This window comes from Oncorhynchus tshawytscha, linkage group LG14 (assembly GCF_018296145.1).
Source record: "Oncorhynchus tshawytscha isolate Ot180627B linkage group LG14, Otsh_v2.0, whole genome shotgun sequence".
Classification (NCBI taxonomy): Eukaryota; Metazoa; Chordata; class Actinopteri; order Salmoniformes; family Salmonidae; genus Oncorhynchus; species Oncorhynchus tshawytscha.
In genome coordinates, this window is record NC_056442.1 from 54,307,023 (window position 1) to 54,328,918 (window position 21,896).

Sequence of the window (21,896 nt, forward strand, 5' to 3'; positions counted from 1 at the left end):
CTAGGCCTTTAAATACATCCACAGTTACACCTCCAATTGACTTAAATAATGTCAATTAGCCTATCAGAAGCTTCTAAAGCCATGACATATTTATCAAAAATGTTCCAAACTGTTTAAAGGCAACTTAGTATGTGTCTCACCCACTGGAAGTAAGAAACAGTGAATTATAAGTGAAATAATCTGTCTGTAAACAATTGTTGGAAATATGACTTGTGTCATGCACAAAGCAGATGTCCTAATAGACTTGCCAAAACTATTATTTGTTAACAAGAAATGTGTGGAGTTGTTGAAAAACGAGTTGTAATGACTCCAACCTAATTGTATGAAAAACTCTGACTTCAACTGTGTATGAAAATGTTTATTATTTATTATAATACATAATATGATGCATTACAATATCAATTGAACACATGCACTTCAATGTTATATCAATTCATATAGGTTAAAGCTTTTCTCCAACAACATGGAAGTGGTTCCACTCTGTAGACTACTGCTAATCACATCATTTAGCTGGTCAAATTAGATTTTTAAATATATATATCTTTTTTTATAACGTTATTTTAACAAGTAACACAGCCTGAGACCAAGGTCTCTGTTACAGCTGGGCCTTGGGTATACATGTTTACACATACAGTTTATGTACAATGATTAAAACACTAAACAAGACAAACAAAACAATCACAGATAACACAATAAACATACAGAAACAGATTTAATTTACACGTAGGTTATTCTACTAACAGCACAAGAACTTGCATTTCCCGAAACAGTTACAAGCAATTCAAAAATAAAAATGCACCAATAAATATTTAAAATGATCAAGGGGGACAAGAGTCTCAAGTTTAAGTTTAGTCTGCAGGCTATTCCATAGGCAAGGAGAGTATTAGGAAAAGGCAGCCATACCCAACTCTGTGGAAATCACATGGGCCTCAAGTTAAATCCCTGCTTGAGACCTGGTTTTAGGATATATAATTATAATATTGATGAGTGATGGTAAATTAGAAGGTAGCTTTTTCAGAAGTGCTTTATAGACAAACACGAGAGCGTGTTCTCGTCTCACAGACAGCAAAGTTCAACCCACATTTTGATATAAAACACAGTGGTGAGTTCTGTAGCTAGCACCCGTAATAAACCTAAGTGCGCAATGATAAGTAGCACCCAGCTATTTAAGTGTTGATGCCGTAGAATGCATGTAAATAATATGCCCATAATCTATAACAGACATAAAAGTAGATTGCATCATTTGTCTTCTATTTGTAGAAGACAAGCATGTCCTGTTTCTATAGAAGAAGCCTAGCTTGATTTTTAGCCATCTACAAAGTTTGTCAATATGCATTTTAAAAGAGTTTATCATCCAACCATATCCATATGTATTTATATGCAGAGACCTGATTAATTCGAGATCCATCTAAGCTCGTAAGAGCAAGTGTATTTTCAACCAACTTTTTGAACCTATTGAAATCATAAAATGTGTTTTCTTTGCATCAAGTTTCAGCTGTATAAAATACAGTGATAATGCTTGGTCAGCAGTTGAAGTGATAGAGTACATGACAGTGTGATCAGCATATACATGAATTTGACACTTTCTTATCTCATCACCGATGTTGTTTATGTAGAGAGTGAACAGTAATGGACCAAGTATAGAACCTTGTGGGACCCCTTTAACCAACTCCAATGGCTTTGACTGGATGACGTCGACTCTAACAGCCTGACTTCTATCCTTTAGATAGTCATGAAACCAACGACAGGCATCCAATCCCAGTGTTAATGACAACAGCTTACCCAAAAGCATCGCATGGTCTACAGTGTCAAAAGCTTTAGATAAATCTGTGAACAAGGTGGCACAGTACTTCCTATTGTCTAGGGCATTAGTAATATCATTTTAACAATCTAGATTTGAACAATCTCTCGTAACATTGGTATATCTAAAGTGAACCTGTGTCATGTTAATAGTTACACATTTACCAATGATTAGCTGCTAAATTGTTGGTCATCTCTGTCAAAGTAGTCCTACCTAACTATATGATAAACCATATAACTGATCGTTACAATGTTTGTTCCCATCTATCATTTCTTAATAACGTTTATCATTGGATGTCTTCTCCATGAGGTGTTTCTTGGTGTTCTTCTCCGGCCTGAACAGAATAATAAAGCATTTAGGAACAAATAATAGAAAGAACAACCCAAAGCTAGAGGTGATGATGGCAAAGATCTCCACAGCTACAGTAAACTTCCCAGGAGAGCTGACATAAGCTGGGATAAAGGTGATCCAGACTGCACAGAATATGAGCATGCTGAAGGTGATGAATTTGGCCTCGTTGAAGTTATCCGGCAGCTTCCGAGCCAGAAAAGCCAGCACAAAGCACAAGAGAGACAGGAGTCCTATATAGCCCAACACAGCCCAGAAACCAATAGCTGAACCCACATCACACTCTAGAATGATCTTTTCCTTGTAGGTAGTGAGGTTTTTAATGGGGAAGGGAGGGGACAGGACCAACCACAGGGTGCATATCATAGCCTGGACAAACGTGAAGGACACTACTGTCAATCTCTGCTGTGGAGGACCAAACCATTTCATGACATTACTGCCTGGAAGTGTAGCCCTGAAGGCCATCAACACCACTATTGTTTTCCCCAGAACACAAGAGATACAGAGGACGAAGGTGATCCCAAACGCTGTGTGACGCAGCATACAGGACCATTCAGAGGGCCGGCCAATGAAAGTAAGAGAACACAGAAAACACAGAGCCAAGGAGAAGAGCAGCAGGAAGCTCAGCTCAGAGTTGTTGGCCCTGACGATGGCCGAAGTTCGGTGGCGGTAGAAGACAGTTGCCGTGGCGATGGCCAGACAAACCCCGCCCATAGAGCAGGCAGTCAGGATGATTCCGAGGACCTCATGGAAGGACAGGAACTCCACAGGCTTAAGGATACAGCGGTCTCTCTCAGCGTTGGGCCAGTACTCTTCTGGACAGATCAGACAGTCTGAAGAATCTGACCAAGACAAAACAACAGTCATCAAATGTTAATAATAATAGATTTAGGTTTTATATTTTTACAAATACATGTCCCACAACACTGCACTTTGTCAGTTTACAATAAAGCATGTTTAATTAATGTGCTGCTTACATAAGATAATAAGAAAAGGAACATGATTGACAGACACTACCTTTGTAGTGCTGGTAAAATGAATAAACCACTATTCCTATCATCCTACCTGTGTTATTACTGATCTCTCCCTCTGCACATTGGATACAGTCATAACAGCATAAAGGCCTTCCTTTCTGTACAGCCTTACGAGTGCCTGGGGGACAGCTCTCACTGCACACTGACACAGGTACTTGCGTACTGTTCTTTACCCAGGTGATTTCCCTCTCCATGTCAAGCCTCTGGTCAGGAGGCAGGGATGCATCATAGCGCCCCACTGTCACAAACTCCATCTTCCCACTCTTCCGTATCTGCCAGTTGACAAGCTCATAGGTGGCCACTGGGTCCCCGTTGGCATCGAAAGACACCTGGTAACCGTTACGAGAGAAGTTCACCCTCCTCAATCTCTCCAGGACCTCGGGGTTGGAAGTGCAAGGGTGAGAGTGAGAGGGGACAAGAGAGAAGGAGAGAGGTGTAGAGAGATGGAGATAAGGGAAAAGAGAGGTTAGGGAGGGGATGAGAGAAGGAGAGATAGATGGAGAGAGGTGTAGAGAGATGGAGATAAGGGAAAAGAGAGGTTAGGGAGGGGATGAGAGAAGGAGAGATAGATGGAGAGAGGTGTAGAGAGATGAGAGATGGAGAAAGAAGAAGAAAGATGGAAATGGAGAGAAGAAAGATGCAGAGAGGGAGAGAGAAACAAAACATTAATTCAACTCGTTTTTATCAGATGTGTTACTTCAGAAGATGTTGAAAAGTATAATGAGAACTCCTAGGCCTTCATACATATAGTATAAATAAACATATTCACCAGGAAATTATACTACAGACTTGTCATTCACCTGTGTTGGCTTCACATTAAGGTTTTTGTCACAGTTCACAGTGGAGTTTTCTCTCTCTTCACAAACGATGCTGTGGATGGCGTGTGCTATGGCATAAACAGCTTTATACACCATGTTAGTGACACGCAGCTGGGATGTATCTGTGTAGGGGGCCTGTAGCTGCTGTATATCCTCACTGCCATCACACACCTTCTCTTCAACCCCAACACCTGTAGATGAGGTCCCTACAGACAGACAGACCGACAGACAGACAGACAGACATGTAAATAAAATGTTTGATAGACAGATGGGATGGATGGATGGGTGGGTGGGTGGATGGATAGATAGATACCTATCCTCAGCCTACAGCCAAAGGCTCCCTCCCAGAACTCAGTGAGCAGGGGAGAGTTGGACACCTTCTGTGGGGAGAGGTCCAGGAGGAAGTCCCTGAGGCCGGGGATGACAGAGCGTTGGATGCCAAATCCGATGGCCCCGGCACACAGGCCGAAGCGCAACATATCTGGATCAGTGACCCAGGACTCGCTCCCGATCCACTGGCGGGGTGGAGAGGGCAGGCGTTCCATCTCCCTCAGCAGGATTCTCATGTCCCCAGAGGCTACGAATGCAACCACCACCCGTGCTGTGGAGCTGGGGAACATGATTATATCATATGCTTAATATGCTGGTCATGTTTGTCATTCATTGGAATGTCTCAGTGAAGTGAACATGAACATTAGTATTAATCAACACTTATGACATGCTTAAGACATGCAAATCATGTTGGTCTCACAGCTTTGGGAGAAGAGAGAAGTTAATAACAATAGAATTTTATACAAATATGGTCTTGCATTTGTGTGAATGAAAAGTTCACCAGTAATCATGGATCACCTGCGGATTACTTCGGCCACCCGTTGCACTCTGCTGAGTGGGTTGGTACGGTAGAAGGCTTCAGAATACTCCACACAGATACCTTCCTCTTGTGCTGCCTGTAGGAAAGCAGCCATCCCGTTATTACCGTAGTCAGAGTCGGAACGGACCGCCCCAATCCAGGTCCAGCCGAAGTGCCTGATGAGGTTTGCCAGAGCGGCAGCCTGGAACTGATCACTGGGGATGGTTCTGAAGAAGGTTGGATACTGTTTCTTATCACTCAGACACGCACAGGTGGAAGAGTGACTCACCTTGGTAAAAACAGGCAGTCGAAAACATGAGAAAGAACATCATGTTGGCCTCACAACTCTTTTGTATTGGCTACTTCCTGCTATTTTATTTAGCTGTGTAGTTTGATGTTAGGGAGACATTAATAATAATAAGCCAACACATTTTTTTTTCATAAGGCCAGAATGAAAACGGATACACAATGTGTGACACCAATCCCTGGTCTCCTTTAACAACCTAGCCTATGTTCTCACTCTATTCAACTGCCTATAGATGTTTTCCAGACTCATTGCCCTCAGTCTATGTTCAAATGCCTTTCTCCACATAACTTCTCATAGAAGTGTATATTCTTGAAAGAGAGTAGAATATAGTAGGAATGCAGTGAATTAAAAGATGAACTCATTCCTGAAAGAGAGGAGGACATACACTAGGAATACAGTAAATTAAAAGAATCTGAATGATTTATTTTCACAAGAGTTTACCTGAGGAATGCCGAAAGGGCCGGTGATGCGCAACATGCTGATGGTTGGCGTGGAGCCAGACTCGCCCACGATAGCTGTCACCGTAGCCGACCCCGAGCACTGTTCTCCGGTATCAAACATGGGATCCAGGCCGTTAGCCAGTTGGAAGGCCACTTTCACGGCCATAGGGACCGAGGAGCAGGAGTCGTGCACTTGATAACCAAGCATGATACCCGGTAGCAGGTGTGAACTGTTGTTTATCTCCTCAACTGCGAAGACCATGGTACGTGAGAAGCGCAACTCACGGGAATCCATACTGTAAATAGAAGATAGGTGAGTGAGCACCTCCTGACGAATCACAAACTAGCCTATATAATGTTACCATGACAAACAGCCTAATATCTAGTATTATTTGCCACACCGTCTATATGCCTACACTTTTTTTGTCTGTAATTGAGGACATTGTATTATAGCCTGCATTTGAAAATGTGATCCTTTGTAACAGTAGTCTTTACCTACTCTCTGAGACACAAACACACTTTTTATCTGTCTTTAAACACACTTTTAATCTGTCTTTAAAGCACTGTTCATCTGTCTTTAAAAACATAGTTTATCTTTTTTTAAACACATTGTCTCTCTGTCATTAACACACTATTTATCTGTCATTAACACACTATTTATCTGTCTTTAAACATGTTGTTTATCTTTCTTTAAGCACACTGTTCCTCTGTATTTAAAACACAATTTATCTCTCTCCCCACACAGCCACAGTCCTGTCCCCTGTTCCCTCTTGCGCTCACTGACCTCCCTGTGCACTGCAGGGGCTCAGGCATGCCGGTGTAGCTGTGATCCACAGTGTGCATATAGTAATGGATGGAGAAAACACCCCCGATGACAAAGTCCCCGTCCTGGGAGAACGCCGGAGGACGAGGGGTGCCTTGGAGCCTGCATCTGACAGACTCCAGCCCAGAGGCAGAGACAGAGGCAGACGAGAGCCAGTCAAGCCCACCAGCCACCACAGCTAGATGTAGTATAACCAGACTATCAGCCAGACTTGGATCCAGAGCAGGAGCCGGAGAGAGCCTCATTCCCCTGATGTGTAGAAGGTATGGAGTAATACAGCGCCACACAGAACCACATAGGTCAGGATACCTCTCTCCTCTGGGTTAAATACCCATCGTACCTCTGTGGCGATTCCTCTGGGGGTATGGCCATGCCAAGGAGGGAGGGGTTAGAAGCTGCTCTGCTCACTCAGTCAGGTCCTGCTTCTTTCAGCTATAGAGAGTGTATGCACCAGTATCAGAACTACGTTGACTGTAATGGTTTAGATAGCCATAAACATACATTAGATACACAATATCCATGAGCCTCTCTTATATTTCCCTTAGTATCTAGTCTTCTTGGTATGCTGGCTCTCTTATATTTCCCCTACAGTCGAGTCCTCTTGGCACGTTGCCTCAGTTACAGGTGATGTCGGAAGTTTACATTCACCTTAGCCAAATACATTTAAACTCAGTTTTTCAAAATTCCTGACATTTAATCCAAGTAAAAATGTGCTTTTAGGTCAGTAAGTTTTAGGTCAGTAAGGCTCACCACTTTCTTTTACGAATGTGAAAAGTCAGAATAATAGTAGAGAAAATTCATTATTTCAGCTTTAATATCTATCATCACAATCTGAGTGGGTCAGAACTTTACATACACTCAATTAGTATTTGGTAGCATTGCCTTTAAATTGTTTAACTTGGGTCAAATGTTTTGGGTAGCCTTCCACAAGCTTCCCACAATAAGTTGGGTGAATTGTGGCCCATTCCTCTTGACAGAGCTGGTGTAACTGAGTCAGGTTTGTCGGCCTCCTAGCACACACATGCTTTTCAGTTCTGCCCTCAAATGTTCTATTGCATTGAGGTCAGGGCTTTGTGAAGGCCACTCCAATACCTTGACTTTGTTGTCCTTAGGCCATTTTCCTACAACTGGAAGTATGCTTGGAGTCACAGTCCATTTGGAAGACCCACTTGCGACCAAGCTTTAACTTCCTGACTGATGTCTTGAGATGTTGCTTCAATATATCCACATAATTTCCCTACCTCATGATGCCATCTATTTTGTGAAGTGCACCAGCCCCTCCTGCAGCAAAAAAAGCCCCCACAACATGGTGCTGCCACCAACGTGCTTCACGGTTGGGATGGTGTTTTGCAAGCCTTTTTGCAAGATTTGCAAGCCTCCCTCTTTTTCCTCCAAACATTTTCCTCCAAACAACGTCTCGTCTGATTTCATTTGATTTTACCATGATGTTAAGCAAAGAGTCACTGTGTTTGAAGCTAGGCCTTGAAATACATCCACAAGTACACCTCCAATTGACTTCAATGATCTCAATCAGCCTATCAGAAGCTTCTAAAGCCATGACATATTTTTCTCGAATTTTCCAAGCTATTTAAAGGCACAGTCAACTTGGTGTATGTAAACTTCTCACCTACTGGAAGTGTGAAACAGTGAATTATAAGTGAAACAACTGTTGACAATTGTTGGAGAAATGTCTTGTGTCATAAACAAAGTAGATGTCTTAACAGACTTGCAAAAACTATAATTTGTTAACAAGAAATGTGTGGATTGTTGAAAAACTAGTTGTAACCCTAAGTGTATGTCAACTTCTGACTTCAACTGTATCTGAAAATGTTTATTATATTATTATAATACATAATATGATGAATTACAATATCAATTGAACACATGCACTTCAATGTTATATCAATTCATATAGGTTAAAGCTTTTCTCCAACAACATGGAAGTGGTTCCACTCTGTAGACTACTGCTAATCACATCATGTAGCAGGTCAAATCAGATTTTAACACTCTAGATTTGAACAATCTAACTTACCATTGAAATATGGTATGTGAGATTGTAGGTAGTGAGATTTTCAACTTCTTATGGCTGCAGGGGCAGTATTGAGTAGCTTGGATGAAAGGTGCCCAGAGGTGCCCAGATTAAATGGCCTGCTCCTCAGTCCCAGTTCCTAATATATGCATAGTATTATTAGTATTGGATAGAAAACACTCTGAAGTTTCTAAAATTGTTTGAATGATGTATGTGAGTATAACAGAACTCGTATATGAGGCAAAAACCTGAGAAGAAATCCAAACAGGAAGTGGGAATTCTGAGGTTGGTCGATTTTCAACCCAGCCCCTATTGAATACACAGTGGGATATTGGTAATGTTGCACTTCCTAAGCTTCCAATAGATGTCAACCGTCTTTAGAAACTTGTTTGAGGAGTCTACTGTGAAGTGGGACCGAATGAGAAGGGAAGGAGTAAGGTCTGCCATGAGCCCTGACCATGTACGTACACATGAGAGGGAGCTCTGTTCCATCGCACTTCTGAAGACAATCTCCGGTTGGAACATTATTGAAGATTTATGTTAAAAACATCCTAAAGATTGATTCCATACATCGTTTGACATGTTTCTATGGATAGGAACGGAACTTTTTGACATTTCATCTGCAACTAGGGAACGCGCTTCATGACTTTGGATTTGTTTTTCCAAACGTGCTAACAAAACTAGCTGTTTGGACATAAATGATGGACATTGTCAAACTAAATCAAACATTTAATGTGGAACTGGGATTACTGGGAGTGCATTCTGATGAAGATCATCAAAGGTAAGTGAATATTTATAATGCTATTTATGACTTCTGTTGACTCCCACCCAATATGGCGGATATCTTTTTGGCTGCTTTGTTGTCTTAAAGCTGTAATCAGATTATTGCATAGTTTGCTTTTTCCCAAAAGTTTTTTTGAAATCTGACACAGTGGTTGCATTAAGGAGAAGTGTATCTATATTTCCATGTCTAACAAATGTATTTTCATTGACATTGATAATGAGTATTTCTGTAAAATGTTGTGGCTCTCTGCAATATCACCGGATGTTTTTGGAACTCGTGTGAACGTAACGCGCCAATGTATAGTGAGATTTTTTAATATAAATATGCAGCACTTTATTGAACAAAACATTTTTGTATTGTGTAACATGAAGTCCTATGAGTGTCATCTGATGAAGAACATCAAAGGTTAGTGATGAATTTTTTCTCAATTTGTTATTTTTTTGTTATTTTTGTGACTCCTCTCTTTGGCTGGAAAAATGTCTGAATTTTTCAGTGACAGGGTGGTGACCCAACATAATCGTTTGTGGTGCTTTCGCTGTGAAGCCTATTTGAAATTGGATACTTTGGTGGGATTAACAACAAGATCACCTTTAAAATGGTATAAGATACATGTGTGTTTGAGGAAGTTTAATTATGAGATTTCTATTGTTTGAATTTGGCGCTCAGCACTTTCATTGGCTGTTGTCATATCAATCACATTAACGGGGTTGCAGCCCTTAGAAGTTTAATGGGGAAGGGAGGATACAGGACCAACCACAGAGTGCATATCAAAGCCTGGACAAACTTGAATCTCAAAAGTCAATCTCTGCTGTGGAGGGCTAAACCATTTCATGGCATTACTGCCGGGAAGCGTAGCCCTGAAGGCCATCAACACCACTATTGCTTTCCCCAGAACACAAAAGATGCAGAGGACGAAGGTCATCCCGAACATTGTGTGACACAGCATACAGGACCATTCAGAGGGCCGGCCAATGAAGGTAAGAGAACACAGAAAACACAGAGTCGAGGAAAAGAGAAGCAGGAAGCTCAGCCAGAGTTGTTGGCCCTGACGATGTCCGAAGTTTGATGATGGTAGAAAACGGTTGCCGTGGCGAACGCCAGAAAAGCCCCGCCCACAGAGAAGACGGTCAGGATAATTCCGAGGACCTCGTGGAAGGACAGGAACTCCACAGGCTTAAGGATACAGCGGTCTCTCTCAGCTTTGGGCCAGTACTCTTCGGGACAGATCAGACAGTCTGAAGAATCTGACCAGGACAAAACAACAGATATCAAATGTTAATAATAATAGATTCAGGTTTAATTTATTTGCAAATACATGTCCCACAATGCTGCACTTTGTCAGTTTACAATAAAGAATGTTGAATTAATTTGCAGCCTAAATGAGATAATAAGAATAGGAACATGATTGACAATATGTTCCTGGTAATATGAATAAACCACTACTTAGTAAACCGGGATAGAAATTACTACACATTTTATGCCAACTCTTCCTATAGTCCTACCTGTTTTACTACTGATCTCTCCCTCTGCACATTGGATAGTCATAACAGCATACAGGCTTTCCTTTCTGTACAGCCTTACGAGTGCCTAGGGGACAGCTCTCACTGCACACTGGCAAAGGTACTTGTGTACTGGTCTTTACCCCGGTGATTTCCTTCTCCATGTCAAACCTCTGGTCAGGAGGTAGGGACGCATCATAGCGCCCCACTGTCACAAACTCCATATTCCCACTCTCCCGTATCGGCCAGTTGACCAGCTCATAGGTGGCTACTGGGTCCCCTTTGGCAACGAAAGACACCTGGTACCCGTTACGAGAGAAGTTCACCCTCCACAATCTCTCCAGGACCTGATGTTTGGCGCGGCAGGGTAGCCTAGTGGTTAGAGCGTTGGACTAGTAACCGGAAGGTTGCAAGTTCAAATCCCTGAGATGACAAGGTACAAATCTGTCGTTCTGCCCCTGAACAGGCAGTTAACCCACTGTTCCTAGGCCGTCATTGAAAATAAGAATTTGTTCTTAACTGACTTGCCTAGTAAAATAAAAATAATAAAAAATTGGAAAGTCAAGGGAGAGAGAGGGGACAGGAGAGGTGGGAAGAGAGATGGTCAGAAGGGAAGAGAAAATTGGATTGAGGGGGAGAGAGAAAGACACAGGACATTAATTCAACTCATATATTTATCAGATGCGTTACTTCAGAACAAGTTGTAAAGTATAATGAGAACTCCTAGGCCTTCATACACGTAGTCTAAATAAACATATTTATCAGGACATTATACTATCATCTTGTTATTCACCTGTGTTGGCTTCACATTGAGGTTTCTCATGGAGGTTATTGTCACAGTTCACAGTGGAGTTTTCTCTTTCTTCACAAACGATGCTGTGGATGGCGTGTGCTGTGGAATAAACAGCTTTGTACACCATGTTAGTGACACACAGCTGGGATGTTGTTACAGGAATTTAGTTATTCCAATATGTTTTCATTGATTGAATTCCCTTAATCTATTTTATGAGAATTTGTAAGATTCTTGTTTGCATAAAATAGACGGAGACCAGTCTTTTCAATAATAGGTAACAGAATTTATTCTCGGAGCGCACTGCCACGTTATCACGAGCAACAGTTTATATACATTAACATGACGTCATTTCATTGCTTCTAAAATGAATCCCCTCCTCCCAACCGAGAATCAAGTGAGTTCAAAAGTTCATTCCAACTCACTAACACACTCACAGGTCACATAACCTAACTGAATTAACTTTAGACCCCTCGGAATTATCAATCACCACTTAGCTGACAGTTCTAATTAACAGAAAACCTAGGAATGCACTCACTGCCTTATCTAAAACACCCCAGAGCTCAGTTTCGTCGGTTCAACCATAGGTTAACTACCTTTTCTGCTTACTTAATCCACAATCCATTCCTTTCTTCCTAGTTGGAATGGTGTTCATTAACTTTAATTACTCCTTGTCCGTGTCACACAATCCCTTCTTATGAACTCATATTGTTAATCAGATATAATAAAACAGAGTATACGTTTACTTAGTTACAGTTTCATTTAAAATAAGACTATTGTTCAGTCATTATATCATAATTTTCCTAACAATCCACCCTAAAAATAGAAATATCAATGATATACTAGAATAAGACAAACCAATATGTACACAAAATCAACTTCAATGACTTCTAACCTACATCAGAATCTTAACTCTACTTATCAGGATTTTCCGTCACAATCTTCATGAAAAAACTGTCTATACATTGAAACAAGAAAACATCTAAATTCCCTAAACATCAAATATGGTCTCCTCGTGAGTGAAAGGATCCGGATTCTTCTATTACGTCCGGAGCCATGTATTTTGTATTCCACTGGTCAGAGCTTAGGATTGGTCCATATATCACCATCTGAAGTGTCATTGAATTCTCCATAGTCCTGGAAATGATAACTTTGATACACGCAACCAAAACACATCCGCACAAAACTAACACAGTCACACAGGTGAAGGTAGCCCATAACACAGTAATCATGACATTTTTCCATCTTCCAAACACACTGTCAACCCAATTAGTCAGAGAAGTATCCACCCCTGAGTTCACTGCCAACTTGTGAGCTAGGGTGTGTAAACCAGCCAAGGCCTTGGTCACTGATCCATCCGGAACTGTGTCATGGGGATCCAAACTACCTCCATATACTCCCACCCTTTTCAGCCAGCAAACATATCCAAGACTATTCTATTCTGCCAAGCCATTCATTACATCTCTGATATAATTGGTGAAGCGCTGTGGATTTTAATAGACATAATTGATCCAATCCACATTCTCATTGAGAGTGGACCACCAAAAAATAATTGACTCTAATCCTGCCAGGATCTATTTCTAGCCTTGAACTCGTCTGGCACCCCCCGTGGAACCCCAATGTTGTCAATATAAATGCTATCATCAAAAGACCCAGACAGAGTACTTTGTTTCTCCCGTTTAGCCAACATCATGTCATGGTGTTGAATGAGTGTGAAAGGCATTCCCAAATGTGCTAGTGCACATACCCCTGTCCAATTAGCCGGTAATACTTGGCCATAACGTCATTCCCCCACACAACCACCACCAGATGTGAGCCCTGGGCCTGCTTATCTTACTGAAATCCCCAGATCTCCACCAGCCTGCCAAATCACTCATTTGTCGCATCAGAAGTAACATTATCTGTCCTATTGCAGGTACTGATTTCCCCCACAAATTTCCCAGAAGTACTATACTGAATCAAACAGTAAACAGTCTCCCCTTGCCTCTGTGAAAGGAGGAAGCTTAGATTGCAGAGGAACGTGGATATAAATAGTGCAAATCCATACAACTGTTATTATCTGGCTTTCCTGATTCCATGAATAGCTTTAACATATAGGCCATTCCCTTAGGTGAATTAATTCCATTTAATGGAAAAGGGATGTTTGTCAACTGAGGTTTGCTGTGGCACAAGCATAGCATTCTTCTTTAGCTATTGACATGGCCGTATATTGAATCCACTCTAACCAGAGGTTAGAATCCCCATTACCAGTTTAACTAGGTTATCCACTGAAACCCTTACTTCTTCCTTACTGGGTATGTAGATTTATGTAGCCCTCTCACATGATGTGAGCTATAACTGGTTTCCATGAACTACACAGGGACTTACATAGATGTCTTCCATAATAGCTGCTCTTAGTCCTGAACTGCCAAGGAGTCAGAGGCCCCATTTGGTCTACATAGAACTCCTCTGAGACATCCTTCCCAGTCTCACTCTCACTTCTTGTTTATCCAGACCAAGTGATCTCTTATGCTTGATTAATACTAAATCCTCATTGTTTAACTATGTCAATATTACCCTCTGGCCTTCTCGGTGTTCATGGTGTATCAGGAATAAGGCTCCCACAACCAGACAGCTCAGGATGGACAGCCCACCCATAAAGCCCCACCCACTTCCAGAGAACACATCATCAGCAAGAGCCAGACACACTTTCACTTCTATGAACAAAAACAGGGATGGAATGACGGGAAAGGAAATCTTCATTCGAGAGATGGCCCCCGGAATTCTGTTAATTCCAGTTCTCCTCTTGAACACTGCTGTTGTTCGACAGTGGCAATGTGTCTTACCCTCCCGCAGTGGGATGTGAATCCGGGTAGCTCTTTCAGCTAGCTGTCACCAGGAGTCCTTGGTATGGTCCCCCCAACAGGCCTCAGGGACTGGATTGAGTTACTTCACCTGTAATTCACCCGTAGTGCATAAAATCTTGGACATACAGGTTTGGTTAAAACCAGTTAAGCCTAGGGCTGAATACTGTCCCCTTTGGAGGAAGTGCGTGCCCATAGTAAACTGAAAATATTTTTTCCCAAAATTGCTAATATATGCATATAATAATTATTATTGAATAGAAAACACTCTAAAGTTTCTAAAACCGTTTAAATTATGTCTGTATGTAAAGCAGAACTCCCAGGGCAGCCTTTCTTCCAAACACCCTCTTGGCAACAGAAAAGTTGGGACAACTTTGACGTCATCGCCCCCACCCTTCCCAACCAGCTACGGATCCAGGAACAGTTTCTATGTGTTCAGCGCGATGTCTGCTTTCAAATGATGCGTTCTTTGTGAGAATCCCGCGCGCCCTCGTCCTTTGGCGGGCTAAAACATTCGGGTCACGCGAAAATACATGCACTCTATTGCGCGCGTCGGTCTCTTTTTCCATGAAACACCAATTGACGTCGGTTTGTCTGTTCGCGCTGATCTTTGTTTTACATGATTAAAACATCCTAAAGCTCGATTCTGCACTTAGTTTGACCAGTTTAGTCGACATATAATATGTAATTTTGAAGTTTTGATGCGCAAGAGTGCGGGACCAGAAGTCATTTTGGGTGCATTTCAGCTGAAGCTGTTGGCATATGCTAATACAGAGACACACAACTTGAAACCAAACAATGTATTGGGTAAGTATAACTCCTTCCACGTCTTCTCATCGAAGAACATCAAAGGTAAGGGAATATTTATGTGGTTAATTTTGGGTTTCTGTGCTCTCCAAACGTAGAGGAGACATACTGCTAATATCTGAACGCCGCCTCATATTATAGCCTAGTGAACGAATTCTGTAACGTTAAAAATAAATGTAACACAGCGGTTGCATTAAGAAGAAGTGTATCTTTGTAACTATATGTAGAACATGTATATTTAGTCATGTGTATTGCTTGTTATCTGACGTTATCTGTCGGAGCTATCATCATTTCTCCGGACATTTGAGTAGCATTTTGTGAACATGCCGTCATTGTAAACAGAGATTTATGGATATAAATAGCATATTATTGAAAAAAAAAATGTACTGTGTAACATGTCCTATTACTGTCATCTGATGAAGATTTTCAAAAGGTTAGTGAATGATTTATTTTTTAATCCTGCTTTTATAATTTTATATTTTCTGGGACAAAATGGCCGCCTCTTGTCTTTTGTTTCGGTGGTGGTCTAATATAAATGTGTGGTGTGTTTTCGCCGTAAAACATTTTAGAAATCTGACTTGCTGGGTAGATGAACAAGGTGTTTATCTTTCATTTGAGCTATTGGACTTGTATAGGTGTGGAGGTTAAATATTTCTAAGAATATTTTTTCGCATTTTGCGTTATGGTAATGAGCTGAGCCTGTAGTCACGATCCCGGATCCGGGATGTGTAGATCAAGAGGTTTTAACAAACAGTTCATCATTTGTTCTGTCTGATTATATCTTTAACTTCTATACCTACTTGTTAGCAAAAAAATGTTGATTAGTTTATTATCCAGTAGGTCACATCCTATCCTAGAACACAATTTACCTATCCCCCCTTTGATACCTGGCTCTGCCTAGGTAACAACCTTGCCTACTCTAAACAATGACTTAGGTAAGATTTGTAAATTATCCTTATGTCTGACATCATCATGTTTTTAAAAAAAAATTATTTGACCTTTATTTAACTAGTCAAGTCAGTTAATGAATAAACAAAAAAACTTCCAGGCCTTTTTCAATTTGGTCATTTATGGCCTCAATCTCACCCACTCTTCCCAAGATTGTAGTCCTCAGGAAACATCTAAAAGAGAGACAATACAACTCCCATTCTCCCAGAAGAACACAAAACGCCTAAATAGCATTCACTACGCTACATCGATTCAGAAACTCAAAAGTGAACTATAAACTAAACCTAATGATAATTCCCATTTACCTCAAATCCTTAATCATACACTTTAAACAACGTCAATGTATACGTATGTCACCGGATTCTTCTGTTGAAGGAGAGGCGGACCAAAACGCAGCGTGGTTATTGTGATACATCTTTAATAATGATGAAAATAGAACAATATACATCAAACAAGAAAACGTGAAAAACCAAAAACAGCCCTATCTGGTGTAACCAACACAAAGACAGGAACAATCACCCACAAAACCCAACACAAAACAGGCTACCTAAATATGGCTCCCAATCAGAGACAATGACTAATACCTGCCTCTGATTGAGAAGCATATCAGTCCCAAACACAGAAACAGACAAACAAGACATCCAACATAGAATGCCCACTAAGATCACACCCTGACCAAACAAAACCTAGAACATACAAAGCAAACTATGGTCAGGGTGTGACAATGTATGCTTAAGTGAACATGCTACCCTTAGATACAATTAACCTGAAAACATAATTATCTAATGTATTACTTTTTCCCTCTGTTGCAAATGTCGTACATTTCTCAGTGTAAGAAATCAGTAATTTAATCCCAAATATTTAATAAAAATGTAAATGTATTCTCCAATGGCTCCTTCAACTTACATATTTTAGATAACTTCCATCCGTCCCGGAAGAAGGAATCCTACTTAAACAAACCAGAATACAATGTTTAATTAAGTTAAATCAACTCCTAAAATAAACAATAAACAGTAACCAAATACAAAAAAACACTTTTATCAGCAAAAAACGAACTATACAAAACTCCCTACTATAATGCTTCAGATGACAATATTACTCAGACTCATGTTCTCAATAAAACAAAACACGGTCTGCATGTTCCTCAAAAAACAACAACTGATGCCCCTGTTGCAGATGTCTATGTATCAGATGTCTATGTATCAGATGTCTATGTATCAGATGTCTATGTATCAGATGTCTATGTATCAGATGTCTATGTTACAGATGTCTATGTATCAGATGTCTATGTATCAGATGTCTATGTATCAGATGTCTATGTATCAGATGTCTATGTATCAGCTCAAATAGCCAAATTCAACCTAGCTAATTTCCCAAAACATATGCAATTGTTTTTTACTATAGAGGTTGCTTTTCAACATTAATACCCTAACATTGTTCCACATAATGGAAACAGATTATAATGTTAGACTACATTAACTTTCCTGCTCAAATTAACTGGTCACTTAAACAATCAAACCAGAAATCAATAACCATCAGAATCCATTATCACTATGTTTTACGATTCAGGCATTCAGATCTCCCTTCTTACAGCCAAATTACAGTCCAAATAAACGTCACAAATCAATGATGCCCACCTAGCGAATCTGCTGTTAGTTTTTAGCATCTTTCCTGACTACCCTGACGACTTACAGCTACTATTAAAAATGTATTTGGACATTTTTATCAACTTCTGAAAAGTGACTCAAAACAATAATTGCACCCATTTTCCTTCTAAAAGACACAAACAATTTTCTCCGTCACCCCCAGTCACAACATAATTTCTGTGGCGACAAAAGTGCCTTGCGAGTGATGTCACCAACAAGCGCTCAACCTAGATCCAAGCCGCAACGACTTTCAATGAATTGTAAATAATTGTTGGCTGTCTGCAGCAACAGTAGTACGGGTTCGATAAACCAAACCTAATTCATCACATCTGTTGAATCTTGAATTAGAACTTAAAACATCAATCAACATCTCTCATCTCTCAATTCGCTAATATTTATAAGAACATTTCGATGGGCACACATCTATCGTAATTGTCTCTTCATTATTATTTAGAATTCATTAGATTTAAGTAACCGTCTCGCCTTTGATTCAGCATTTTAATTGCGACTCTATTCCCAATACATTATTCAAACAGATCATTTAGTGAACAGACATCGTCTTGCAACAAAATTCACTTCGTTATTATTTTAAGTTGAATGAATTAGTCTTTTAATTTAACCTAAACAATCTATTAAAAACATTCAATTTATCCCTTCTATCAATTTGAACCAAACAAGCTATTAAAACGTTCAGGTTAAATCTTCAAATAATACAAATACTAGTGACTATAACTTTCTAGGCCATACAAACAAATAGTTGAATTACAATCAAAAACTCCGATTTTTTAGTTAAACACACTGTATATATCTGTCTTTAAAACACAGTTAATCTGTTTTAAAAACCATTGTTTCTCTGTCTTTAAAACACTGGTTCTCTGTCTAATTCACTGTTAATCTGTCGTTAAACACTGTTAATCTATCAATAAACACAATGTTTATCTGTCATTAAAAACGATGTTCATCTGTCTCTAAACACACTGTCTCCATGTCTTTAAAACACAATGTATCTCTCTCCCCACACAGCCACAGTCCTGTCCCCTTGTATATCTTTCTTTAAACACATTGTCTCTCTGTCATTAAACACACTGTTTATCGGACTTTAAACACACTGTTTGCCGGGCATTCAACACACTGTTTCTCTGTTTTTAAAACACAATTTATCTGTCTACCCACACAGCCACAGTCCTGTCCCCTGTTCCCTCTTGCGCTCACTGACCTCCCTGTGCACTGCAGGGGCTCAGGCAGGCTGGTGTAGCTGTGTTCCACAGTGTGTATGTAGTTGTGGATGGAGAACACACCCCCAATGACAAAGTCCCGGTCCTGGGAGAACGCCGGGGGACGAGGGGTGCCTTGGAGCCTGCATCTGACAGACTCCAGCCCAGAGGCAGAGACAGAGGCAGACGAGAGCAAGGCAAGCCCACCAGCCACCACAGCTAGATGTAGTAGAACCAGACTACCAGCCAGACTTGGATCCAGAGCAGGAGCCGGAGAGAGCCTCATTCCCCTGATGTGTAGAAGGTATGGAGTAATACAACGCCATACAGACCCATATAGGTCAGGTTGGTCATGCCATGCCAAGGAGGGAGGGGTTAGAGGCTGCTCTGCTCACTCAGTCAAGTCCTGCTTCTTTCAGCTATAGAGAGTGTATGCACCAGTATCAGAACTACGTTGACTGTAATGGTTTAAATAGCCATAAACATACATTAGACACACAATAACCATGAGCCTTTCTTATATTTCCACTACAGTCTAGTCCTCTTGGTAAGCTTCCTCTCTTATATTTCCCCAGCAGTCGAGTCCTATTGGCACGGTGCCTCACAGCTGAAGTCGGAAGTTTACATTCACCTTAGCCAACTACATTTAAACTCAGTTTTTCAAAATTCATGACATATAATCCATGTAAAATTTTTGTCCCATTCCTCCTGACAGAGCTGGTGTTACTGAATCACGATTGTAGGCCTCCTCGCTCACACAAGGTTTTTCAGTTCTGCCCTGAAATGTTCTATTGCATTGAGGTCAGGGCTTTGTGATGGCCAATCCAATACCTTGACTTTGTTGTCCTTGGGCCATTGTTGCCACAACTGTAGAAGCATGCTTGGGGTCACTGATCATTTGGAAGACGCATTTGCGACCAAGCTTTAACTTCCTGACTGATGTCTTGAGATCCACGTAATTTTCTCTCCTCATGAAGCTATCTATTTTGTGAAGTGCACCATTCACTCCTGCAGCAAAGCAACCCCACAACATGATGCTGCCACCCTCGTGCTTCACGGTTGGGATGATATTCAACGGCTTGCAAGTCTCCCCCTTTTTCCTCCAAACATAATGATGGTCACGATCTTTCTCTCTGAGTGGCCTTTCAGGTTATGTCGATACAGGACTACTTTTCTGAACTGTTTCCTCCAGCATCTTCACAAGGTCTTTTGCTGCTGTTATGGGATTGATTTGCCCTTTTTGCACCAAAGTACGTTAATCTCTAGGAGACAGAACGCGTCTCCTTCCTGAGCGCTATGACGCCTGCGTGGTCCCATGGTGTTTATACTTGCATATTATTGTTTTTACAGATGAACGTGGTACCTTCAGGGGTTTGAATATTGCTCCCAAGGATGAACCAGAATCTACAAGTTTATTTCTGAGGTCTTGGCTGATTTCATTTGATTTGACCATGATGTCAAGCAAAGAGGCACTGAGTTTAAGGTAGGCCTTGAAATACATCCACAGGTACACCTGCAATTGACTCAAATTATGTCAATCTGCCTTTCAGAAGATTCTAAATCCATGACAAATTTATCTGGAATTTTCCAAGCGGTTTAAAGGCACAGTCAACTTAGTGTATGTAAACCTCTCACCCACTGGAAGTGAGAAACAGTGGTTTATAAGTGCAATAATCTGTCTGTAAACAATTGTTGGAAAAATGACATGTCCTAACAGACTTGCCAAAACTATTATTTGTTAACAAGAAATGTGTGGAGTTGATGAAAAACGAGTTGTAATGTGTTACAGGAATTAAATTGCTCTATGTTTTAACACCCAATTAAAATTAAACACTCTGTCAATTCATAAGGATTTGTAAGACCCTTATTCTATAATAATGGATAGAGCCCAGTCTTAAAGTCAATCAGCAGAGTTTATTCACGAGTGTACTGAACACGATACAGTTTACCACAGGTTATAAACTGAAAATGACGTCATTAGTTCCAGTACCAACCCGTCTCTTCTCCCACCCTGGTACAAAGGCAGTATCTCAAGCCTTCCCACATCGTCTCCCTACCAATTTAATATAATTTATGAGCCAAGGTCTTCTTGTGTAGATAAGCATTCTAGCCAGTCTGAAGATATCGTTCATTCATTTCTACCAAGGAACAGTCATTGTTCTAATTCTTGATTATATTTACACACATTTACACACATTATATTCAGTTCTAGGATTTAGAAAGAAAATTCATACATATACAGTAACATAATAGTATTCTGATTAGTACATATACAGTAACATAATAGTATTCTGATTAGTCAGTCCTGATTGAAATGTATACATAATTAGTCATTATTGATAAAAATTCCCTTAACATAATGACTCCAACCTAAGTGTATGTAAACTTCTGACTTCAACTGTGTATAAACATTTTAATTATTTTATTCAAATTCGATTAAAAAAAAGGAACACAGCCTGAGACCAAGGTCTCTGTTACAGCTGGGCCCTGGGTATACATGTTTACACATATAGTTTATGTACAATGATTAAAACACTAAACAAGACAAACAAAACAATCACAGATAACACAATAAACATACAGAAACAGATTTAATTTACACGTAGGTTATTCTACTAACAGCACAAGAACTTGCATTTCCCGAAACAGTTACAAGCAATTCAAAAATAAAAATGTACCAATAAATATTTAAAATGATCAAGGGGGACAAGAGTCTCAAGTTTAAGTTTAGTCTGCAGGCTATTCCATAGGCAAGGAGAGTATTAGGAAAAGGCAGCCAAACCCAACTCTGTGGAAATCGCATGGGCCTCAAGTGTAGTCCATGCTTGTAACCTGGTTTTAGGATATATAATTATAATATTGATGAGTGATGATAAATGAGAAGGTAGCTTTTTCAGAAGTGCTTTATAGACAAA

General features: G+C 40.3%; 1 protein-coding gene and 1 pseudogene across 1 annotated transcript; one reads left to right on the forward strand and one right to left on the reverse strand.

Moving 5' to 3' along the window:
* LOC112267309 overlaps positions 1 to 21,896 on the forward strand; it is a 115,748-nt pseudogene that overhangs the window by 13,511 nt on the left and 80,341 nt on the right.
* Positions 1,821 to 6,666, reverse strand: LOC112267312 (extracellular calcium-sensing receptor-like). Its single transcript, XM_024445597.2, has 7 exons — positions 6,383 to 6,666; positions 5,600 to 5,894; positions 4,851 to 5,140; positions 4,330 to 4,610; positions 3,984 to 4,192; positions 3,215 to 3,560; positions 1,821 to 2,991 (listed from the first exon to the last, which is right to left on the reverse strand). The coding sequence occupies exons 1-7, from the start codon at positions 6,664 to 6,666 to the stop codon at positions 2,075 to 2,077; spliced, it is 2,622 nt and encodes an 873-aa protein (XP_024301365.2). The 3' UTR covers positions 1,821 to 2,074.

Excerpts from the sequence above, each read along its gene's own strand:
- LOC112267312 (XM_024445597.2), bottom strand. The coding sequence starts at position 6,666 with ATGAGGCTCTCTCCGGCTCCTGCTCTGGATCCAAGTCTGGCTGATAGT. Across the intron at positions 5,895-6,382 it reads CCCCTGCAGTGCACAGGGAG|TATGGATTCCCGTGAGTTGC; the intron begins GTCAGTGAGCGC and ends TTCTATTTACAG. Across the intron at positions 3,561-3,983 it reads TTAATGTGAAGCCAACACAG|GTCCTGGAGAGATTGAGGAG; the intron begins GTGAATGACAAG and ends TCCAACCCCGAG.